Here is an 18374-nt window from a genome sequence, read left to right as displayed (position 1 = left end):
GTGACCATAGAACTTATAGGGCTTATTTACACTTGCTTCAGCTTCAACACACATTAACGGCTAGTTTACACTTGCTTCAAATCAAGGCTTCGGACAGGCTTTGTTAAAGATCTCTGAACGCTAGCCAAAGCTCCTGTCACTAAATAAAATATTTGGCTTACAGTCCTGTTTACACCTTGCTTTTGCCTCACTTCAAAAATTATACCCCATGTAATGGTGTTTCAAAGCCTCCATATAAGTCTAAGTCTATGGCAGAGCTCGCTTGAAGCCCCACAACGAAACCTTATCGAAGCCCCACCAAAGGCTCATCGAAGCCCCATCAAAGGCTCAACGAAGCTCCACCAAAGGCTCAACGAAGCTCCACCAAAGGCTCAACGAAGCTCCACCAAAGGCTCAACGAAGCTCCACCAAAGGCTCAACGAAGCTCCACCAAAGGCTCAACGAAGCCCCTTTGAAATCCCATCGAAGCTCCGCCAAAGGCTCATCGAAGCTCCACCAAAGCCCCTTTGAAACCCCATCAAAACCTCATCAAAGCCTCATCTAAGCCTCACTGAAGCCTCATTGAAGCACCTAGCAAAAGCAAGGTGTAAACAGGACTGTAAGCTACCCATTTTATTTAGTGACAGGAGCTTTGACTGCAGATCAGAGAGCTCTAACAAAGCCTGTCCAAAGCCATGTTTTGAAGCAAGTGTAAACTAGCCCTTATAGTACAGTATAAAATAACTGCATATTCATACACGAGGGATGTTTATAAAGCACACATAAGATTAACTTTCATACTTTTACTATTCAATTTACTTTTTTTCTACTATGATAAAATGTTCCTTAAACTGATGACTAAGCATTTATGATAGTTCTTAGATATTAAATATTCATCTCTGAATAGATATTGAGATTTATAAAAGCCCCAAAGTGTATTTTAGGGCATTCTTCCCTGCAGTCACAACTTCAGTACTTTGCTTGTAGTAACAGTATTCAGGAACATTTATTATAAATAATAGATGTAATATGTGTATGATTCAAAATTGCCCCTAGAAAGGGAACAATTGAGTGTTTAGAAACCCTGCAATACAGAAATGTATGAGTTAAAGAGTAAGCCAGTGGATGTACAAAGCTGCTAGCAGTTTGATATGAGTCTGGATTTCATTTCTTAAAATAAAACCTTTAAACTTTTTTTATTATAGACAAATGTGCTCATTAAAGCTTATGTCAAAGCAAAAATTAAAACAAAAAAAACCCATATTTAATATGTATCATGCACATTTGGCCATATTTCATCCCTTTAAACATGCTGGAAATACATGAAGATAACCGTTGATGTGCCAGAAAATTAGTGTGCTTCTACATTCCTTATGAACATGACAGCACAGCTTAATTCCTAAGCATGTGGTGTCAGCCCTGCCTACTTCATTTCTGATGGATTAAAAAGAACCCAGACCTCTCTCCATCCACCCCACCTTCTTGTTTCCCAAACTTCTCTTTGTGCACAGGACTTTATCGGCTTACATGATTTCTGGCAAGGTCAACAAGTATTTTACGCACTTATCAAATAAATATGACAAAACATATTCAATTGTGTTATTAACAGACTAAAAAAAAAAAAAAGAGCACAGGGGGCTCTGAATTCAACCATAGGCGGATCCGATTCTGATAATTGGGGGCTCTAACACTGGGAATGGGGCAATGACACAGACAAGGGGGTTCTGTGCTGGACTGGAGGTAACTGGGTTAGAAGGTGAACTCATACTACCTTCAGGAGTACAAGGAGCTAAGTACAATTTAACAGTACAAGGGATCTGGTTGGGGGCATAGGGGTCTGGTGTTATCTAGGAGTGGGGAGTATAGGGGTTCTGGTGTTATTTAGGAATGGGGAGTATAGGGGTTCTGGTGTTACTTGAGTGTGGGTGTGACTTGAGAGTGGGTGGGGGACACAGGGGGCCCCATGATCTACTATTGCCCAGGGGCCTCATGAGTTGTCAGTCCGCCCTCGCTTCCGGGTCCCATGCTGCGTGGCTTACTGAACACAGCAGGGCCCTCGTTTGGCAAAGACACTATTCTGAAAGCATGACTTTCCATTTTCTCAACAAATGGAAAGTGTTCTTTGATTGGATGAGGTGGAAATTTGACATCACCTACCCATTTCATCCAATCAGCAAACTCTTTGCATTCACTGAGAAAATGCAGTGTTCCCTGAAGGGAGCCAGTGCAAAGCAAGTGACCTCCTGTGTTCGGTAAGCAGCAGAGACCTGGAAATTAGTGGAGATGACTGTAGTAGTGGTGTCTACTTCAGTGATTTCCAGCTTCCACAGGAATCCCATGGGTATGGCACATACATACTCATATTGGTCCAACCTGGATCAATGTAACTATGTACGAATACCTGGAATTCATTTTTATTATAATGATGAAAACAAAAATAAAAGCACGACTTTGTATGTGTCCATTACGTATGACTTCAGGGTTATATAAATACCCCAGATCAAACAGAGCATAACCTCTAAAATGACCGGCATATTCAGGATTACTGGAGGAGAACATGAATCTTCTCATATGTGTTCTGTCCTTCTCATGCAAATGTGTCCTCCTTCTGTTCTTGTAGCCACTACAAAGTAATGTTTAAAATTTATGTAAACCCCAACAATGAATTCATTTTAGTTATGTTTTCATCTGTTAAATACACTATTGAAAGCATTTTTATATATCTGTTTAATAAGTGCAGAAGATTACCTGTTGATCCTTCTAGAAATTTTTTGAGCTGACAACTTCCTGCACTGTTTTAAGAACATTGTTCCCAGCTATCTCTGTGGAATTCAAAACACGTCCAACCTTACCTATTAATGAAAAAAGAAAAAAAAAAAAAAAAAAAAAAAAAGGGGGGGGGGAGGTACACTGTAATCCACTCCCCTCTCCAAGAAAAATGCTGTAGGAAAACTATGAGGTCATCCATCTCCTGACCACTTCTCCAATATGCCAAGGCAGACCCTTAAAATAAAAAAAAAACTGTACTTCTGTGTGTTTGGTAAATGTGCACATTCCTTGTCCTACCCCACAGTATCGTGCTTGGTGCCTGGGTGGTCCCTGATTATACATGAGTACTGCTACAGGAGAAGAGGGGAGGAGGTGTCTAACTGTATACAAATGCTGACTTTGCCAGAAGTAAAGTCAGTATTTGCATAGAATTCTAAGGTGGCTAGTGTGGCACACAGTGAAAGTGTACAGAAGCCTTGAAGGAAAAAATGGAGCACAGGAAGGCAACTGCTATGCAGATGGAGGGTTATGTCGATTTTTTTGTGCACAGGACGGGTGAACTAGAATAAGCTTTCAGCACTTCACTGTCAGCCGCACATTGTTAGTAGACAAAGATGAACAGTTGGTCCTAGGCCTGGCCTATCTATGTTGGCCACAGATGTCTTTCACAGCCTGGGCAATGATATGGGATAGGAATGACAACTGTAGCTATATGCCAGTAGCATATTATATATATATATATATATATATATATATATATATATATATATATATATATATATACACACAAATACACACACACATATACACACACACATACTGGCCACTTTATTAGGTACACCTGTTCAATTGCTTGGTAACACAAATTGCTAATCAGCCAATCACATGGCAGTAACGCAATGCATTTAGGCATCAAGATGTGGTGAGGATGACTTGCTGAAGTTCAAACTGATCATCAGAATGGGGATTTAAGTGACCATGGGCATCCGCAGAACTTTTTTCAGGGGGGGGGCATCATTTTAGGGTCACCCATGTACCGCCCCTTTTCGACAAGGTCATTATCACGGTCAGAGACTGCAGACGTAGTACAGTTCCTAAGATGAGTAATGGATAATGACCAACAGGCCCTTTTACCAGACCCAGTAAAACTACAGCAGTGATCCCTCCGGCTGGACGATCAATTACTCTGGGTCCTCCGGGAGCGACTCTGGTCAGTAGTGTAGCATGTCTGTACCCTGGTCTCTCTGGCTTCCGCCCGGCACACTCCTCATTCTTTGTCCTGTAGCACTCTTTGCCTCAGCTTTTTTCCAGGCTAGTCTATCAATCTCTCTTTCTTGATCCAGCTGTAGCTTCCTCCCTGTAGAAAATGGGGCTGCCAATCTTTGGGACTACATGTCCCATGATGCTCTCGATAGCATCGCAACTGTGCTGAATTAAACATCTGATCCCCAATCTTGACCCCCTTGCCCCTACCTGCGGACACCCATGTAAGTGACTTTGGACATGGCATGGCTCTTGGTGCCAGGTGGGCTAGTCTTTTTAAAAAAACTGTTGATCTACTGGGATTTTCACACACACAACCATCTCTAGAGTTTACAGAGAACAGTCCAAAAAAGATAAAATATCCAGCGAGCAGCAGTTGTATGGCCAAAAATGCCTTGTTGATGTCAGAGGCCAAAGGAGAATGGGTAGACTGGTTTGAGATGATAGAAAGGCAACAGTAACTCAAAAAACACTCCGTACAACCAAAATATACCATCCCTGAATGCACAACACATTGAACTTTGAAGCAGATGGGCTACAGCAGCAGAAGACCACACGGGTGCCACTCCTGTCAGCTAAGAAGTGGAAACTGTGGCTACAATTCATGCATGCTCACCAAAATTGAACAATAGAAGATTGGAAAACATTGCCTGGTCTGACGAGTCTCTATTTCCGCAGCAACATTCAGATGGTATGGTCAGAATTTGAATCAATTGAGCATCGTTTAAATGCCACGGCCCACCTGAGTATTGTTGCTGACCATGTCCATCCCTTTAGGACTACAGTTTGTACCCATCTTCTGATGGCTACTTCCAGCAGGTTAATGCACCAGGTCACAAAGCTCAAATCATTTAAAACTGGTTTCTTGAACATGACAATGAATTCACTGTAATCCAATGGCCTCCACAGTCACCAGATTTCAATCCAATAGAGCAGGGATATGCAATTAGCGGACCTCCAGCTGTTGCCGAACTACAAGTCCCATCATGCCTCTACCTGTAATGCTTGTGGCTGTCAGAGTCTTGCTATGCCTCATGGGACTTGTAGTTCTGCAACAGCTGGAGGTCCCTATCCCTGCAATAGAGCATCTTTGGAATGTGGTGGAACAGCACAGCAGATTCGCAGTGTGCGTGTGTGTTTATACAGACACACACTATAAATATAAAATCATATATGTTCACTGCATAGTATGAGGAAGAAGAGCATTGACAAAAATTACTTTCTGAGTGCATGTGCCAATATCACAGATAATGGGATTGCCTTACACCATTAAAATAATGATATTTTATTATTTAGTACATTTAAGGAAAGCATCTCTTTAATAATTTATGGATCCAAATATTCCTCACTGTAGGTTCTTAAACTGTACCCCTGGCTATGACTTTCTATCCTGCCACTGAAAGCCATACATGATCTGCAGGGACTGGCCGAATTTTGATCCATGTATAGGCAGACTGGCTGTACAGAAATCAATTTCTGTACAACCAGCCTGTTGGATTTTCCCTGCTCTATCAGAATTGCTGGCTATAGCCGGCAGCACTGATCAGTGTATTCTAACGGTGGGGAAGACTCCTGTCAGAATAAAAAAAAAAAAAAAAAGGAGGACTGATCTATGGGATGCTTTCTGTCCATCCACTATTTTCTCAAAAAGCAGTAAAGTAAAAAAAAAACCTCAATGGAAACATTAAAAACCAGATGATAACTACAGTATGAAGATGGTAAGACCCACAGCATACAGGCAGCCCAAAAAGTCACATGTATAGATCATGTCACCAGAATCCCCATTTTCACTCTACAAACTCTACAAAAACCTGAATTTGGCTGGAGTAACTGTTTAATGATTTGTTACACTAAATTATGTTGACAATGGATGTATCACTTTGTAGCTGTGCATCAGATTGCACTGGTTCATACACTACAAACTCCAAATGCATTCATTACCAAGAAAGAACATAAATAGACAAATACATAAACAAAAATACAGATGTACTATATGCACTATACAGTAAATCTCAACTGTCCCTAATATGTTGGCTCACCCCATTTTAAAAAAAAATGAACCCCCTAGTCACAAAATAATTTGTGCTGCCCCTCTACACAGTATCCAGTTCCCCTCTATGATACATGATTACCAGCCTACATCATGGTCACATTTTAATTAATTATCCAAATATCGGTGTATTCCTTCCAACCTGTAAAACAATTTTCCAGAACTAAACGTCTCAGTTATTTTACAAGTCCATAAATGAATGAATAAAGAATTCTAGGTAAATTTAAATTTACTTTGTAAAGTACGCTTTTAAAAACCGGGAGCACACAACTTCAAGAGAAGCAAAGCCTTTTCATTGACACCTTTTCTTTCCAACTTAATTCAAAGTTATACAACTGATGACGCCACACCTATACTTAAAGTAATAGTCGTTTAAATCTTCATATGGACTGTTGTTAGGGGGTCTCTTCCCTATTGTGCGTATTATCTTAGGTGATTTGCACCTCTACTTGTCCTATGTCTAATAGTCACCCATAGCCCATTGTGAACGAATAGGCTGCTTTAACACAATGCATGTCAACATGCGAAATGATGCACCGCAACAAATTGCAAAAGTATAAAATAAGGTGTAACTAAAAGAAAGAGCTAGCTATCTAAACAAATATTCAAAATGGAAAAAAAAAATAGATTAAAGTTCCTTTGTTCAAGTCTGATAGCCCTATACAATGTTAAAACTTGTATTATTAACTTGTATTATATCATTCTCAATAAATTATTTAAAAAAAAAAAAAAAAAAGATAGATTGCAGACAATTCCTATGCCTCAGTAAAACAACATTCACATCCGATCAATATTCTATTTCAAAGATATCAGTTCTAAAGTTGCACTAGCAGCACTGATGACTTGCAAAAAAAATAAAAAAGTTGCAGCCTTACCTTAAAGTACGCCCTCTGCAGGAAGTTGTAGGGAATTCTGCGGTGGAACTCACTTTTGACGTCCTCACTGACTCTGTGCCTGGACAGGGCTCCCAGCCTGCTCTCTTCACATTGTTTAACACAGGCTGACCTAGACAACATTACACTGGCAAAGCTTAAATCCCAGTCCCTGGGGGTCAGCTCTAAAGGGTACCTCTGCTTACAACCCAACCTGCAGCTTATCTTGGTGTGCCTAAGTTGGGAGAAGCTGCTCAGAGCCTTTTCTATAGAATCAATGACCATTTGGTAATCATTTCTGTAATATGCTTCTATTCCATTTTCATAGAGAAGATCATAGGGCTCCAGACTCTTGACTGAGGAGTGCAGGAAAAGCAGCAAAAATGGGGTGTACAGCTCCTTGAACAGCATGTCTGCTCTGGTCTCACTCCTAGAATGTCTAGATCCCTTTAAAAGGGGGTTTGTGCTTCTCCTGTAAGCAGCATGTGCAGCTCTGAGCGACTCACACACTGAAATGAGCAGCCGGCTTGATCTTAAAGTGACACACACTATTTTTAGGAGGAGTCCAGAGCAGCAGCACAAGTGATCAGCCCTCCAGTAGGAGCTCAGCAAGCTTTCCTCTAGTACACTGAACGCTTGCCAAGTGAAGAAACCAACGAGCGATGTTGTTGTTTTTTTTTTTACTTGTGTGTTTGCTGCTAAGTCGTGTTTTCTTGTGCTGGTCAAGTATTTCCTTTTTATACAGAAGCTTGTGTGCTTTACAATATTTCTTTCATGATGATCCATCTTTTCATACTAAAAATGTTATAGCGTTAGCAAATAACTGAGTGCGTTGTGGCTGATTAATGAAAGTTAAAGGTGAAAAAGTTGCCTTTAGCAACTGTTTAGGTTCAGTAGAAGCTTTGAGGCTGGGTTCACACTATCTTCGCATGTGGCTCCCATTAGGGGTCCGGTGCGTCCCTGTTCACCGTTTTAGGTTCCGATTTCAGCCCAAAATTGCTGAATTCAGACCTGAAACAGACCAAAAGATGCACACAGGGCTCCTGTGCAAATTCGCACCAGATCCGCAGCGGAGATATGTGAACTGGCTCCGTAGAGAGTCGGTCAAAATGTCCGACTATTGCGAATTGGATGCAGGGAATCCACATTCAATTTGCAATAGTGTGAACCCAGCCTGAATCTTATTTCTATAGCCAGTTTTCTTGTGTCTAGTGCTTGTTCCATTTGAAAGAGAAACCTTCATTGGTTTATTTTATTTATTTATTTCAGTGACTTATATAGCGCCATCAATTTACGCAGCGCTTTACATATACATTGTACATTCACATCAGTCCCTACCCTCAAGGAGAATCTAAGGTCCTTTTAAAAGGTAAAGGTCCTTTTACTCACATTCATACATACTAGGGACAATTTAGACAGGATTCAATTAACCTGCCAGCATGTCTTTAGAGTGTGGGAGGAAACCGGAGTACCCGGAGGAAACCCACACAGGCACAGGGAGAACATGCAAACTCCAGGCAGGTAGTGTCATGGTTGGGATTCAAACCCTTCTTACTGCTAGGCGAAAGTGCTACCCACTACACCACTGTGGTTGCTATGAACTAGACCAGCCTTTCTCAACCAGGTTTCTGTGGAACCTAACCTAATGCTGCATACACACAATCGGACTTTCCGACAGCAAAACCATGGATTTTTTCGAAGGATGTTGACTCCAACTTGTCTTGCATACACACGGTCACACAAATGTTGACCAACAATTACAAACGTAGTGACGTACGTGATATATTAAGAACGCTAGTTTTACAAGAAAGAACGCTTCCAGCTCGTACTTGATTCTGAGCATGCATGAATTTTTGTGCGACGGACTTGTGTACACACGGTCGGAAAGTCCGACAACAAACATTTGTTGACGGAAAATTTGAGAACCTGCTAGCCAACATTTGTTGGTCGAAAAGTCCAACAACAAATGTTTGATGGAGCATACATACGGTCGGACTTTCCGCCAATAAGCTCACATCCAACATTTGTTGTCGGAAAATCCGATCGTGTGTAAGGCTGCTTTCACACTGGGGCGGGAGCAGCGTTATTTTTAGCGGCGCTTTACCGTCGTTTTAGCGGCGGTGTGCGGGCGCTAGCGGGGTGGTTTTAACCCCCGCTAGCGGCCGAAAAGGGGTTAAACCCGCCCGCAAAGCGCCGCTGCAGCGGCGCTTTGCCGGCGGTATTGCCGCGGTGTCCCATTGATTTCAATGGGTAGGAGCGGTATAGGAGCGGTGAATACACCGCTCCTTCACCGCTGCAAAGATGCGGCTAGCAGGACTTTTTTCACCGTCCTGCCAGCGCATCGCTCCAGTGTGAAAGCCCTCCGGCTTTCACACTGGAGTTAAAGGGGCCGGTTTTTTTCAGGCGTTACACAGGCGCTATTTTTAGCGCTGTAACGCCTGAATACCGCCCCAGTGTGAAAGCAGCCTAAGGGGCATAAGGGTTCTTCCTGATGTTGCTAGCGGTTCCTTGAGAAGTGAACAATAGCGAATTAATCTTCCACTTGCAATCACCACTAAGGATGGGCATGTGTTTGTCTGAACTGGGTTTGCGTAGGAACCTGGAATTCAGTTGTTATTCCTGGGCCAATGAGCTGTCATACACTAAGGCAGGCTTTTTTCAACTAGGGTGCCCTGAGGTTTTTTCAAGGGTGTCTTGGCAAAATGCCTAACAATTGCGCAAAAATTGTATACAAGCTGGCATGAGCTGCCTCCGAGCATGTGCACTTTTTTTGCACAGTCTCACGTGTCACGTTTCTTAACAGACTGCTAGCATGATTTTTGATATCTCAAGGCACCAAAAAATTTTGATATGATAAAGTGCCAGTATGATTTTTAATATCTCAAGGCACCAAAACGTTTTAGCAAGTGTGGACATATGCACATTTGCAAGATGTGTGGAAGTGCCATTAAGAACTTATTAATATCTGGAAATGGTAGAACATTTCTGTGCGGTGATTTCATACTGGTTACCACACTGTACCTAGTGTGAACAGGCCCTCACATGTAGTTTGTGAAGCAAAGTTCAGTGGTTTGTAAGTTCAAAATACCCCCCCCCCCCCCCAGCACACATTCTCCCTTCACAATACCCTCTGCTCAGACAAATCTACCCCAAAGAAATTCCTCCTCCTACCACATCTCACCCCCCCCCCCCCGCAGAACTCCCTCCAAAATCACACCTCCTTTCATAAATCTCACCCAAAAAATCCTCCCCCCAATATCCCTGCTCCTAGCACAAATCACCTCACCTTCAAAATCCCCCATCCTAGCACAAACTTTTCTCCTCCAAAATCCCCGCTTCTAGCACAAATCCCCCTTCCTAACACAAATCCGTCCCTCAAAAATGAGCCCAAATCCCCCCCAGCATGAATCCCGCCGGCGGCTGGCTTCCGCTGTGTTTATGCACAGTGGGAGCCGATCAGCGGCAGTCGCAGCTGGTGCTAAAAAATGTTGGGTGGGGCGCAAACAAATTGAAAAATTAAACTGTTAGTAATGCAGGACTGTAAATAGCCATTTAAATTGCAGCCTCGCCTTGCCCATCATATGCAGCCTCACTATGCACATCAATTACAGCCACACTGTGCCCATCAATTGCAGCCTCACTGTCCCCATCAAATGCAGCCTCACCGTGCCCGTCAAATGCAGCCTCACCGTGCCCGTCAAACCCAGCCTCACTGTGCCCATCAATTGCAGCCTCACTGTGCCCATCAATTGCAGCCTCACTGTGCCCTTCAAATGCAGCCTCACTGTGCCCTTAAAATGCAGCCTCACTGTTTCCATCAAATGCAGCCTCACTGTGCCCGTCAAATGCAACCTCAGTGTGCCCGTCATGCAGTTTCACTGTTCCCGTCAAATTCAGCCTCACTGTGCCCGTCAAATGCAGCCTCACTGTGCCCGTCAAATGCAGCCTCACTGTGCCTATTATGAGGGGTTCCCACCATCTCTGTGCCAAGTTCTTAGGTCTGTACACCTGCTGGCTGCTGTGCAAATTATGAGAGGTTCCCACTGTCCCTGTGCTGATTTCTCGGGTCTGTACACCTGCTTTGCCCATTATGAGGGGTTCCCACCATCCCTGTGCTGAGTTTCCGGGTCTGTACACCTGCTGTGTCCATTATGAGTGGTTCCCACAGTCCCTGTGCTGAGTTCCTGGGTCTGTACGCATGCTTGATGCTGTGCGCATTATGAGGGGTTCCCACCATCCCTGTGCTGAGTTCCCGGGTCTGTACACCTTCCGGCTGCTGTGCGCATTATGAGGGGTTCCCACCATCCCTGTGCCAAGTTCCCAGGTCTGTACACCTTCTAGCTGATGTGCCCATTATGAGGGTTCTCACCGTCCCTGTGCACATGATGTGCCTGTTATGAGGGGTTTTTACTGTCCATGTGCTGAGTTCCCAGGTCTGTACACCTGCTGTGCCCATTATGAGGGGTTCCCATCATCCCTGTGCTGAGTTCCCAGGTCTGTACACCTGCTGGCTGATGTGTACATTATAAGAGATTCATACAGTCCCTGTGCTGAGTTCCCCGGCCTGTACACCTGCTGGTTGCTGTGCCCATTATAAGGGATTCCCACCGTCCCTATGCTGACTTCCCTGTTATGTACACCTGCTGGCTGCTGTGCACATTATGAGGGGTTCCCACCATCCCTGTGCTGAGTTCCTGGCTGGGTCTGTATACCTGCTGGCTGTTGTGCCCATTATGAGGGGTTTCCACTGTCCATTTGCTGAGTTCCCAAGTCTGTACACCTGCTGTGTCCATTATATGGTGTTTCCACCATCCCTGTGCTGAGTTCTCGGGTCTGTACACTTGCTGGCTGCTGTGTGCATTATGAGGGGTTCCCACCATCCCTGTGCTGAGTTCCTGGGTCTGTACACCTTCTAGCTGATGTGCCCATTATGAGGGTTCTCACCATCCCTGTGCACATGATGTGCCTGTTATGAGGGGTTTTCACTGTCCATGTTCTGAGTTCCCAGGTCTGTACACCTGCTGTGCCCATTATGAGGGGTTCCCATCTCCCCTGTGCTGAGTTCCCAGGTCTGTACACCTGCTGGCTGCTGTGTGCATTATGAGGGGTTCCCACCATCCCTGTGCTGAGTTCCCGGGTCTGTATACATGCTTGATGCTGTGTGCATTATGAGGGGTTCCCACCATCCCTGTGCTGAGTTCCCGGGTCTATACACCTTCTAGCCCATTATGAGGGGTTCCCATCATCCCTGTGCTGAGTTCCCAGGTCTGTACACCTGCTGGTTGCTGTGCCCATTATAAGGGGTTCCCACCGCCCCTGTGCTGAGTTCCCTTTTATGTACACCTGCTGGCTGCTGTGCACATTATGAGGGGTTAATTTTGTTTATTGAAAATCTTACAAACAACAACTTATATACAATAAGACCATAATAAATAAATAAAACATATTTACTAAATAATTGGATATGATTATACAAACCAGAAAGAACAAGAACAAAATAAATGATGCAAACCAAATTGCGCACAACATAATCCCTACGGGAGAGCCAGACTAAGGAACATCACCGCCACCATACATGTAGCCTTTTATCAAAATTATATTGGATCTGAAAATCTAGGGGAGTGAAAGAAGAATACAAGAAAGCCGCACACCCGAGATTAACAGGCAGCAGCTACAGAGTCCCGATATTCCTACATGCACTTATCCAGGCCTCCTGCTGCCACCTGTCTTTCTCAAGACCCCAAATCTTCCCAACCTCACCCAGAATGTTCTGCATCACCACTTCCACAGGGAGGATTTTACCTGAGGGGTTCCCACCATCCCTGTGCTGAGTTCCTGGCTGGGTCTGTATACCTGCTGGCTGTTGTGCCCATTATGAGGGGTTCCCACCGTCCCTGTCCCTGTGCTGAGTTCCCAGCTCTGTACACCTGCTGGCTGCTGTCTCTGTACACCTGCTGGCTGCTGTGCGCATTATGAGGGGTTCCCATCGTCCCTGTGTGGAGTTCCCGGCTAGGTCTTTACACCTGCTGGCTGCAGTGTCATTTTATGAAGGTTCCCACCATCCCCGTGCTGAGTTCCCATACCTGTACACCTGCTGTGCCCTTTATGAGGGGTTCCCACCATCCATGCACTGAGTTCCCGGGTCTGTACACCCGTTGGCTGCTGTGCCCATTATGAGGGGTTTCCACCATCCCTGTGCTGAGTTCCTGGGTTTGTACACCTGCTGGCTGCTGTGCCCATTATGAGGGGTTCCCACCATCCCTGTACTGAGTTCCCAGGTCTCTACACCTGCTGGCTGCTGTGCCCTTTATGAGGGGTTCCCACCATCCATGCACTGAGTTCCCGGGTCTGTACACCCGTTGGCTGCTGTGCACATTATGAGGGGTTCCCACCATCCCTGTGTCAAGTTCCCAGGTCTGTACACCTTCTAGCTGATGTGCCCATTATGAAGGTTCCCACTGTCCTTGTGCCGAGTTCCTGGGCCTATACACATGATGTGTCCATTATGAGGGGTTTCCACTGTCCATTTGCTGAGTTCCCTGGTCTGTACACCTGCTGTGTCCATTATAAGGTGCTCCCACCATCCCTGTGCTGAGTTCCCAGGTCTGTACACCTGCTGGCTGCTGTGTGCATTATGAGGGGTTCCCACCATCCCTGTGCAGAGTTCTCAGGTCTGTACACCTTCTGGCTGCAGTGAGCATTATGAGGGGTTCCCACTGTCCCGAGTTCCCAGGTCTGTACACCTTCTGGCTGCTGTGAGCATTATGAGGGGTTCCCACTGTCCCGAGTTCCCAGGTCTGTACACCTTCTGGCTGCTGTGAGCATTATGAGGGGTTCCCACTGTCCCGAGTTCCCAGGTCTGTACACCTTCTGGCTGCTGTGAGCATTATGAGGGGTTCCCACTGTCCCGAGTTCCCAGGTCTGTACACCTTCTAGCTGGTGTGCCCAATAAGAGGGTTCTCACCGTCCCTCTGCTGAGTTTTTGGGCCTGTACACTTGCTGTGCCCATTATGAGAATTTCCCACTGTCCCTGTGCTGAGTTCTTGGGCCTGTGCACATGATGTGACTGGTCTCCAGTTTATTGATGAAATCCAACATGTCAGAACCTTCAACCTCCTGCTCAGATGTTCCACATTGCCGGGGAGAAAAGGGGACAGAGGTCTGCGCCATTGAGGGCTCAGCAGATGTCTGAGGTGTTGAAGAGCTGGGCTCATCCTCCGGGCCCACTTTGTCACTCTCTGCTGATTCTGTCTGTACCTGCATCACCTCACTGGTTGGGCATGCAGGAAGTGGCTCCTCTCCTCATGCGATTAAATCGCTCCTCATTCCTATATTTTTCTTTTAATATGCCACTGTTCTCCTTCAGAGAGCTGACCAGCTCCTTTTTCTTCTTAACGGCTTGCTCCAAGTCCTTCAACTCAGGCTTCAGAGCCGGCCTCTTCTTGCTGTATAATTTGGCACAAACTTGTTTTTTCTTCTGAAATTCAGTCATCAAAATCAACAATTTCTCCTCTTCTTTCTCAATGTGCTTCAGCTTTCCAACAATCCTCTGTCTAAAGGCAGACAGGGACTCCTCACTCCTTTGGCCAGGCCCAGAATCTTCCACAGGCTTAGCCAGGGGACCCCCGCCAGGGTCCTCCCCAGGATCCAGCATCCCTCCTGGGGCAGAGAAGCAACTCTAGCCCCTGGTCTCTGGAAGCACAGGAGCAAAGGAACTAGCAACCTCACACCTTGCTATCAATGGCAGTTTCCCACCATCCCTGTACTGAGTTCCCCGTTCTGTTCTGCCCCGTTCGAGCCTATTATAAGGGGTTCCCATCGTCCCTGTACTGAGTTCCTGGGTCTGAACACCTGCTGGCTGCTGTGCCCATTATGAGGTGTTTTCACCATCCCTGTACCGAGTTCCCGGGTCTGTACACCTTCTGGCTGCTGTGCCCATTATGAGGGTTCCCACTGTCCCTGTGCTGAGTTCCTGGGCCTGTACACATGATGTGCCCATTATGAGGGGTTTCCACTGTCCATTTGCTGAGTTCCCAGGTCTGTACACCTGCTGTGTCCATTATAAGGTGTTCGCACCATCCCTGTGCTGAGTTCCCGGGTCTGTACACTTGCTGGCTGCTGTGTGCATTATGAGGGGTTCCCACCATCCCTGTGCAGAGTTCCCAGGTCTGTACACCTTCTGACTGCTGTGAGCATTATGATGGGTTCCCATCGTCCCTCTGCCGAGTTCCCAGGTCTGTACACCTTCTAGCTGATGTGCCCAATAAGAGGGTTCTCACCGTCCCTATGCTGAGTTTCTGGGCCTGTGCACCTGCTGTGCCCATTATGAGGGGTTCCCACTGTCCCTGTGCTGAGTTCCTGGGCCTGTACACATGATGTGCCTGTTATGAGGGGTTCCCACTGTCCCTGTGCTGATTTATCGGGTCTGTACACCTGCTTTGCCCATTATGAGGGGTTCCCACCATCCCTGTGCTGAGTTTCCGGGTCTGTACACCTGCTGTGTCCATTATGAGTGGTTCCCACAGTCCCTGTGCTGAGTTCCTGGGTCTGTACGCATGCTTGATGCTGTGCGCATTATGAGGGGTTCCCACCATCCCTGTGCTGAGTTCCCGGGTCTGTACACCTGCTGGCTGCTGTGCCCATTATAAGGGGTTCCCACCATCCCTGCACTAAGTTCCTGGGTCTGTACACCTGCTGACTCTTGTGCCCATTATGAGGGGTTCCCACTGTCCCTGTCCCTGTGCTGAGTTCCCAGGTCTGTACACCTGCTGGCTGCTGTGCGCATTATGAGGGGTTCCCATCGTCCCTGTGTGGAGTTCCCGGCTAGGTCTTTACACCTGCTGGCTGCAGTGTCATTTTATGAAGGTTCCCACCATCCCCGTGCTGAGTTCCCATACCTGTACACCTGCTGTGCCCTTTATGAGGGGTTCCCACCATCCATGCACTGAGTTCCCGGGTCTGTACACCTGCTGGCTTCTGTGCCCATTATGAGGGGTTCCCACCATCCCCGTGTTGAGTTCCTGGGTTTGTACACCTGCTGGCTGTTCTGCACACTATGAGGGGTTCCCACCGTCCCTGTGCTGAGTTTCCAGGTCTCTACACCTGCTGACTGCTGTGCCCATTATGAGGGGTTCCCACCATCCCTGTGCTGAGTTCCTGGGTGTGTACACCTGCTGGCTGCTGTGCCCATTATGAGGGGTTCTCGCCGTACCTGTGCTGAGTTCCTGGGTGTGTACACCTGCTGGCTGCTGTGCACATTATGAGGGGTTCCCATCGTCCCTGTGCTGAGTTCTCGTGCCCATTCTCGGGCCTCTCAGGATTCTGGGCTCCTTACATTTATATCCGCTGTCCCCCCTGATGGTGGTAGTGAACACTTTAGAATTAACTAAAGCCGCTCTTCCCTAGCAGCTGCAGCCTGGCATGCTCACCGGCTGACCCCTCTTTTCAGCAGCCTTGTGTTCCAGAATCCATCCACCTTCAGATCGGTTGGGATGAGTCAGTCGAGAAACCAGAAGTGACTCTGGGGGACTGATAAAAGCACCGCACTACGGACCCACCAGTCACCAACCACCACAGGAAATATAATGCTACATAATCTTTTAGATTGTAAGCTCTTCTGAGCAGGGCCCTCTTAATCCTCTTGTATTTAATTGTATTGTAACTGTATTGTTTCCCTTTTATATTGTAAAGCGCTGCGTAAATTGCTGGCGCTATATAAATCCTGAATAATAATAATAATAATAATCGCTCTGCGCCCCAAGGAAACTCTAAAGGAAGCCAATAGAGCTTCTTGTTTGCAATCACATGATTGCAAACACATCATGCTTACCATAGCGCCTGTGTGTCTGGTGCCCCACACACACTTAAAGGGACTTTTTTAATAAATTTTTTTATGATGAGTAGCTTTTAGGGGATGGGCCACTACTGATTAGCACATACCGCAGGCTCGATGTCCGCCGGCATCCACTGATCGTTCGATACAGAGGCAGAACTGCAGTCTGCCTATGTAAACAAGGCAAATTTGCTGTTCTGTCAGTAGGGAAGGCATAGATCCTATGTCCCTGCAAAGCAAGGACTAGGATCCATGTCTTTCCTTAGTAAAAGCACCTCCCACAGTACACACAAACATTGGCTAGACACACATTTAACCCTTTGATTGCCCCTGTTGTTAACCTCTTCCCAGCCAGTGTCATTAATAAGGTATATTTTTAACACTGATCACTGTATTAGTGTCACTGGTTCTCAAAAAAAATGTCAGTTAGTGTCAGATTCGTCCGCTGCCATATTGCAGTCACCATTACCAGTAAAAAAATAAATAAAAAAATACATAAGTATATCCCATAGTATATCCCAATATTGGCCTAAATTGATGAAGATATTTGATTTTTTGCATTTTTTTTATTGGAAGTGTTTTATAGCAGAAAAAAAATAGTTTTTTTTTTTTTTTTTTAATAATTTTTATTTAGAAAAAAGGAAATAAGAACATACAAAGGCATACAAGAAGGCACAATCAGTGACAAAAAAGAGAAGATATAAATATCCAGGGTTAGCCCTGGGGCGGGGGAAACCGTGAAACACAGAAGAATTCAGCGAACAGTAATACTATAATAGCATAGGGCAGCAGGGACCAACTGGATGAATCAGGGACTGTTTCGAACCCTAATTAGCACAGGTATTGATATCAGCTCCCTAGCGGAACAAGTGCCTAAATACACTTTAAGGATCCAAGTAATTAAGAGGGAGGGGAGGGGGGAGGAGGGAAAGGTAGGGAAGGATAAATACAAAAGAAGGGGGGGGGAAGGGGAGGCAGATTAGGAACAAGGATAACATCTTAAGAAGGGATTCATATGCAATGACCACATAGGAGAAACCTGGGGAGCAAATAAGGACATAGGCAGTCTAGGCAGTTAAGCAGATCCTGAAGATATATTAGGAGTGAAGCAAATCATTGTAGGTGAAAGACAGTTGATCCATAGCACGTTGATCAGGTGGTGACATGGTTGCGGTGATGAACAAACGCCATTTGGCGAAGAAGGCAGCTTTTTGGGAGACATGGGAAAAGTCAGCCAGAAGCCTCTCCTTGTACAGGAGAGATAAAAGGTCCTTGGGAAGTTGAGAGGCCGGAGGTCCAGGGGGCGAAAGCCAAAAACGAAGTATAAGGCAGCGGGCCAGAAGTAGACATAGTAAGATCCAGTCGACTGTAGCATGATGGGAGTGGGGCCCTAAGATGGGTCCGGCATCCGGCAGTGTAGACCAAGGCAACAGCAAGGGGTCCCAAAGATTAGGAGCAGAGGGTCCTTGGGTAGTTTCATTAGAGTGATATCGAAAATGAAAGCTATGACCTGGTCCCAAAATGTAGATATTGTTTGGCAAGACCAAAAACGATGAGAGAGAGGTGGCTTTAAACATTGACAGTGAGGGCAGGATGCCCCGTCTTGCTT

The 18374-nt window shown here is 45.8% G+C and overlaps 1 protein-coding gene across 2 annotated transcripts in view; it reads right to left on the bottom strand.

Moving 5' to 3' along the window:
• The window catches only part of P3H2 (prolyl 3-hydroxylase 2), a 272890-nt gene extending 265425 nt beyond the window's left edge, over positions 1-7465 (bottom strand). The window contains exon 1 of one of the 2 annotated variants that reach the window (XM_077487547.1): positions 6937-7465. In XM_077487547.1, coding sequence (XP_077343673.1) covers positions 6937-7344 — 408 coding nt within the window. In that variant the 5' untranslated portion in view covers positions 7345-7465. The remainder of the gene's footprint in view (positions 1-6936) is intronic. The other variant, XM_077487548.1, reaches the window with a different exon arrangement.
• Positions 7466-18374: the final 10909 nt, after the last annotated feature.

The sequence above is a fragment of the Lithobates pipiens genome, unplaced genomic scaffold (assembly GCF_037356315.1).
Source record: "Lithobates pipiens isolate NorthernLeopardFrog02 unplaced genomic scaffold, aLitPip1_a1.2 Scaffold_18, whole genome shotgun sequence".
Lineage (NCBI taxonomy): Eukaryota > Metazoa > Chordata > Amphibia > Anura > Ranidae > Lithobates > Lithobates pipiens.
This window is presented reverse-complemented; position numbering and strand designations above follow the sequence as displayed.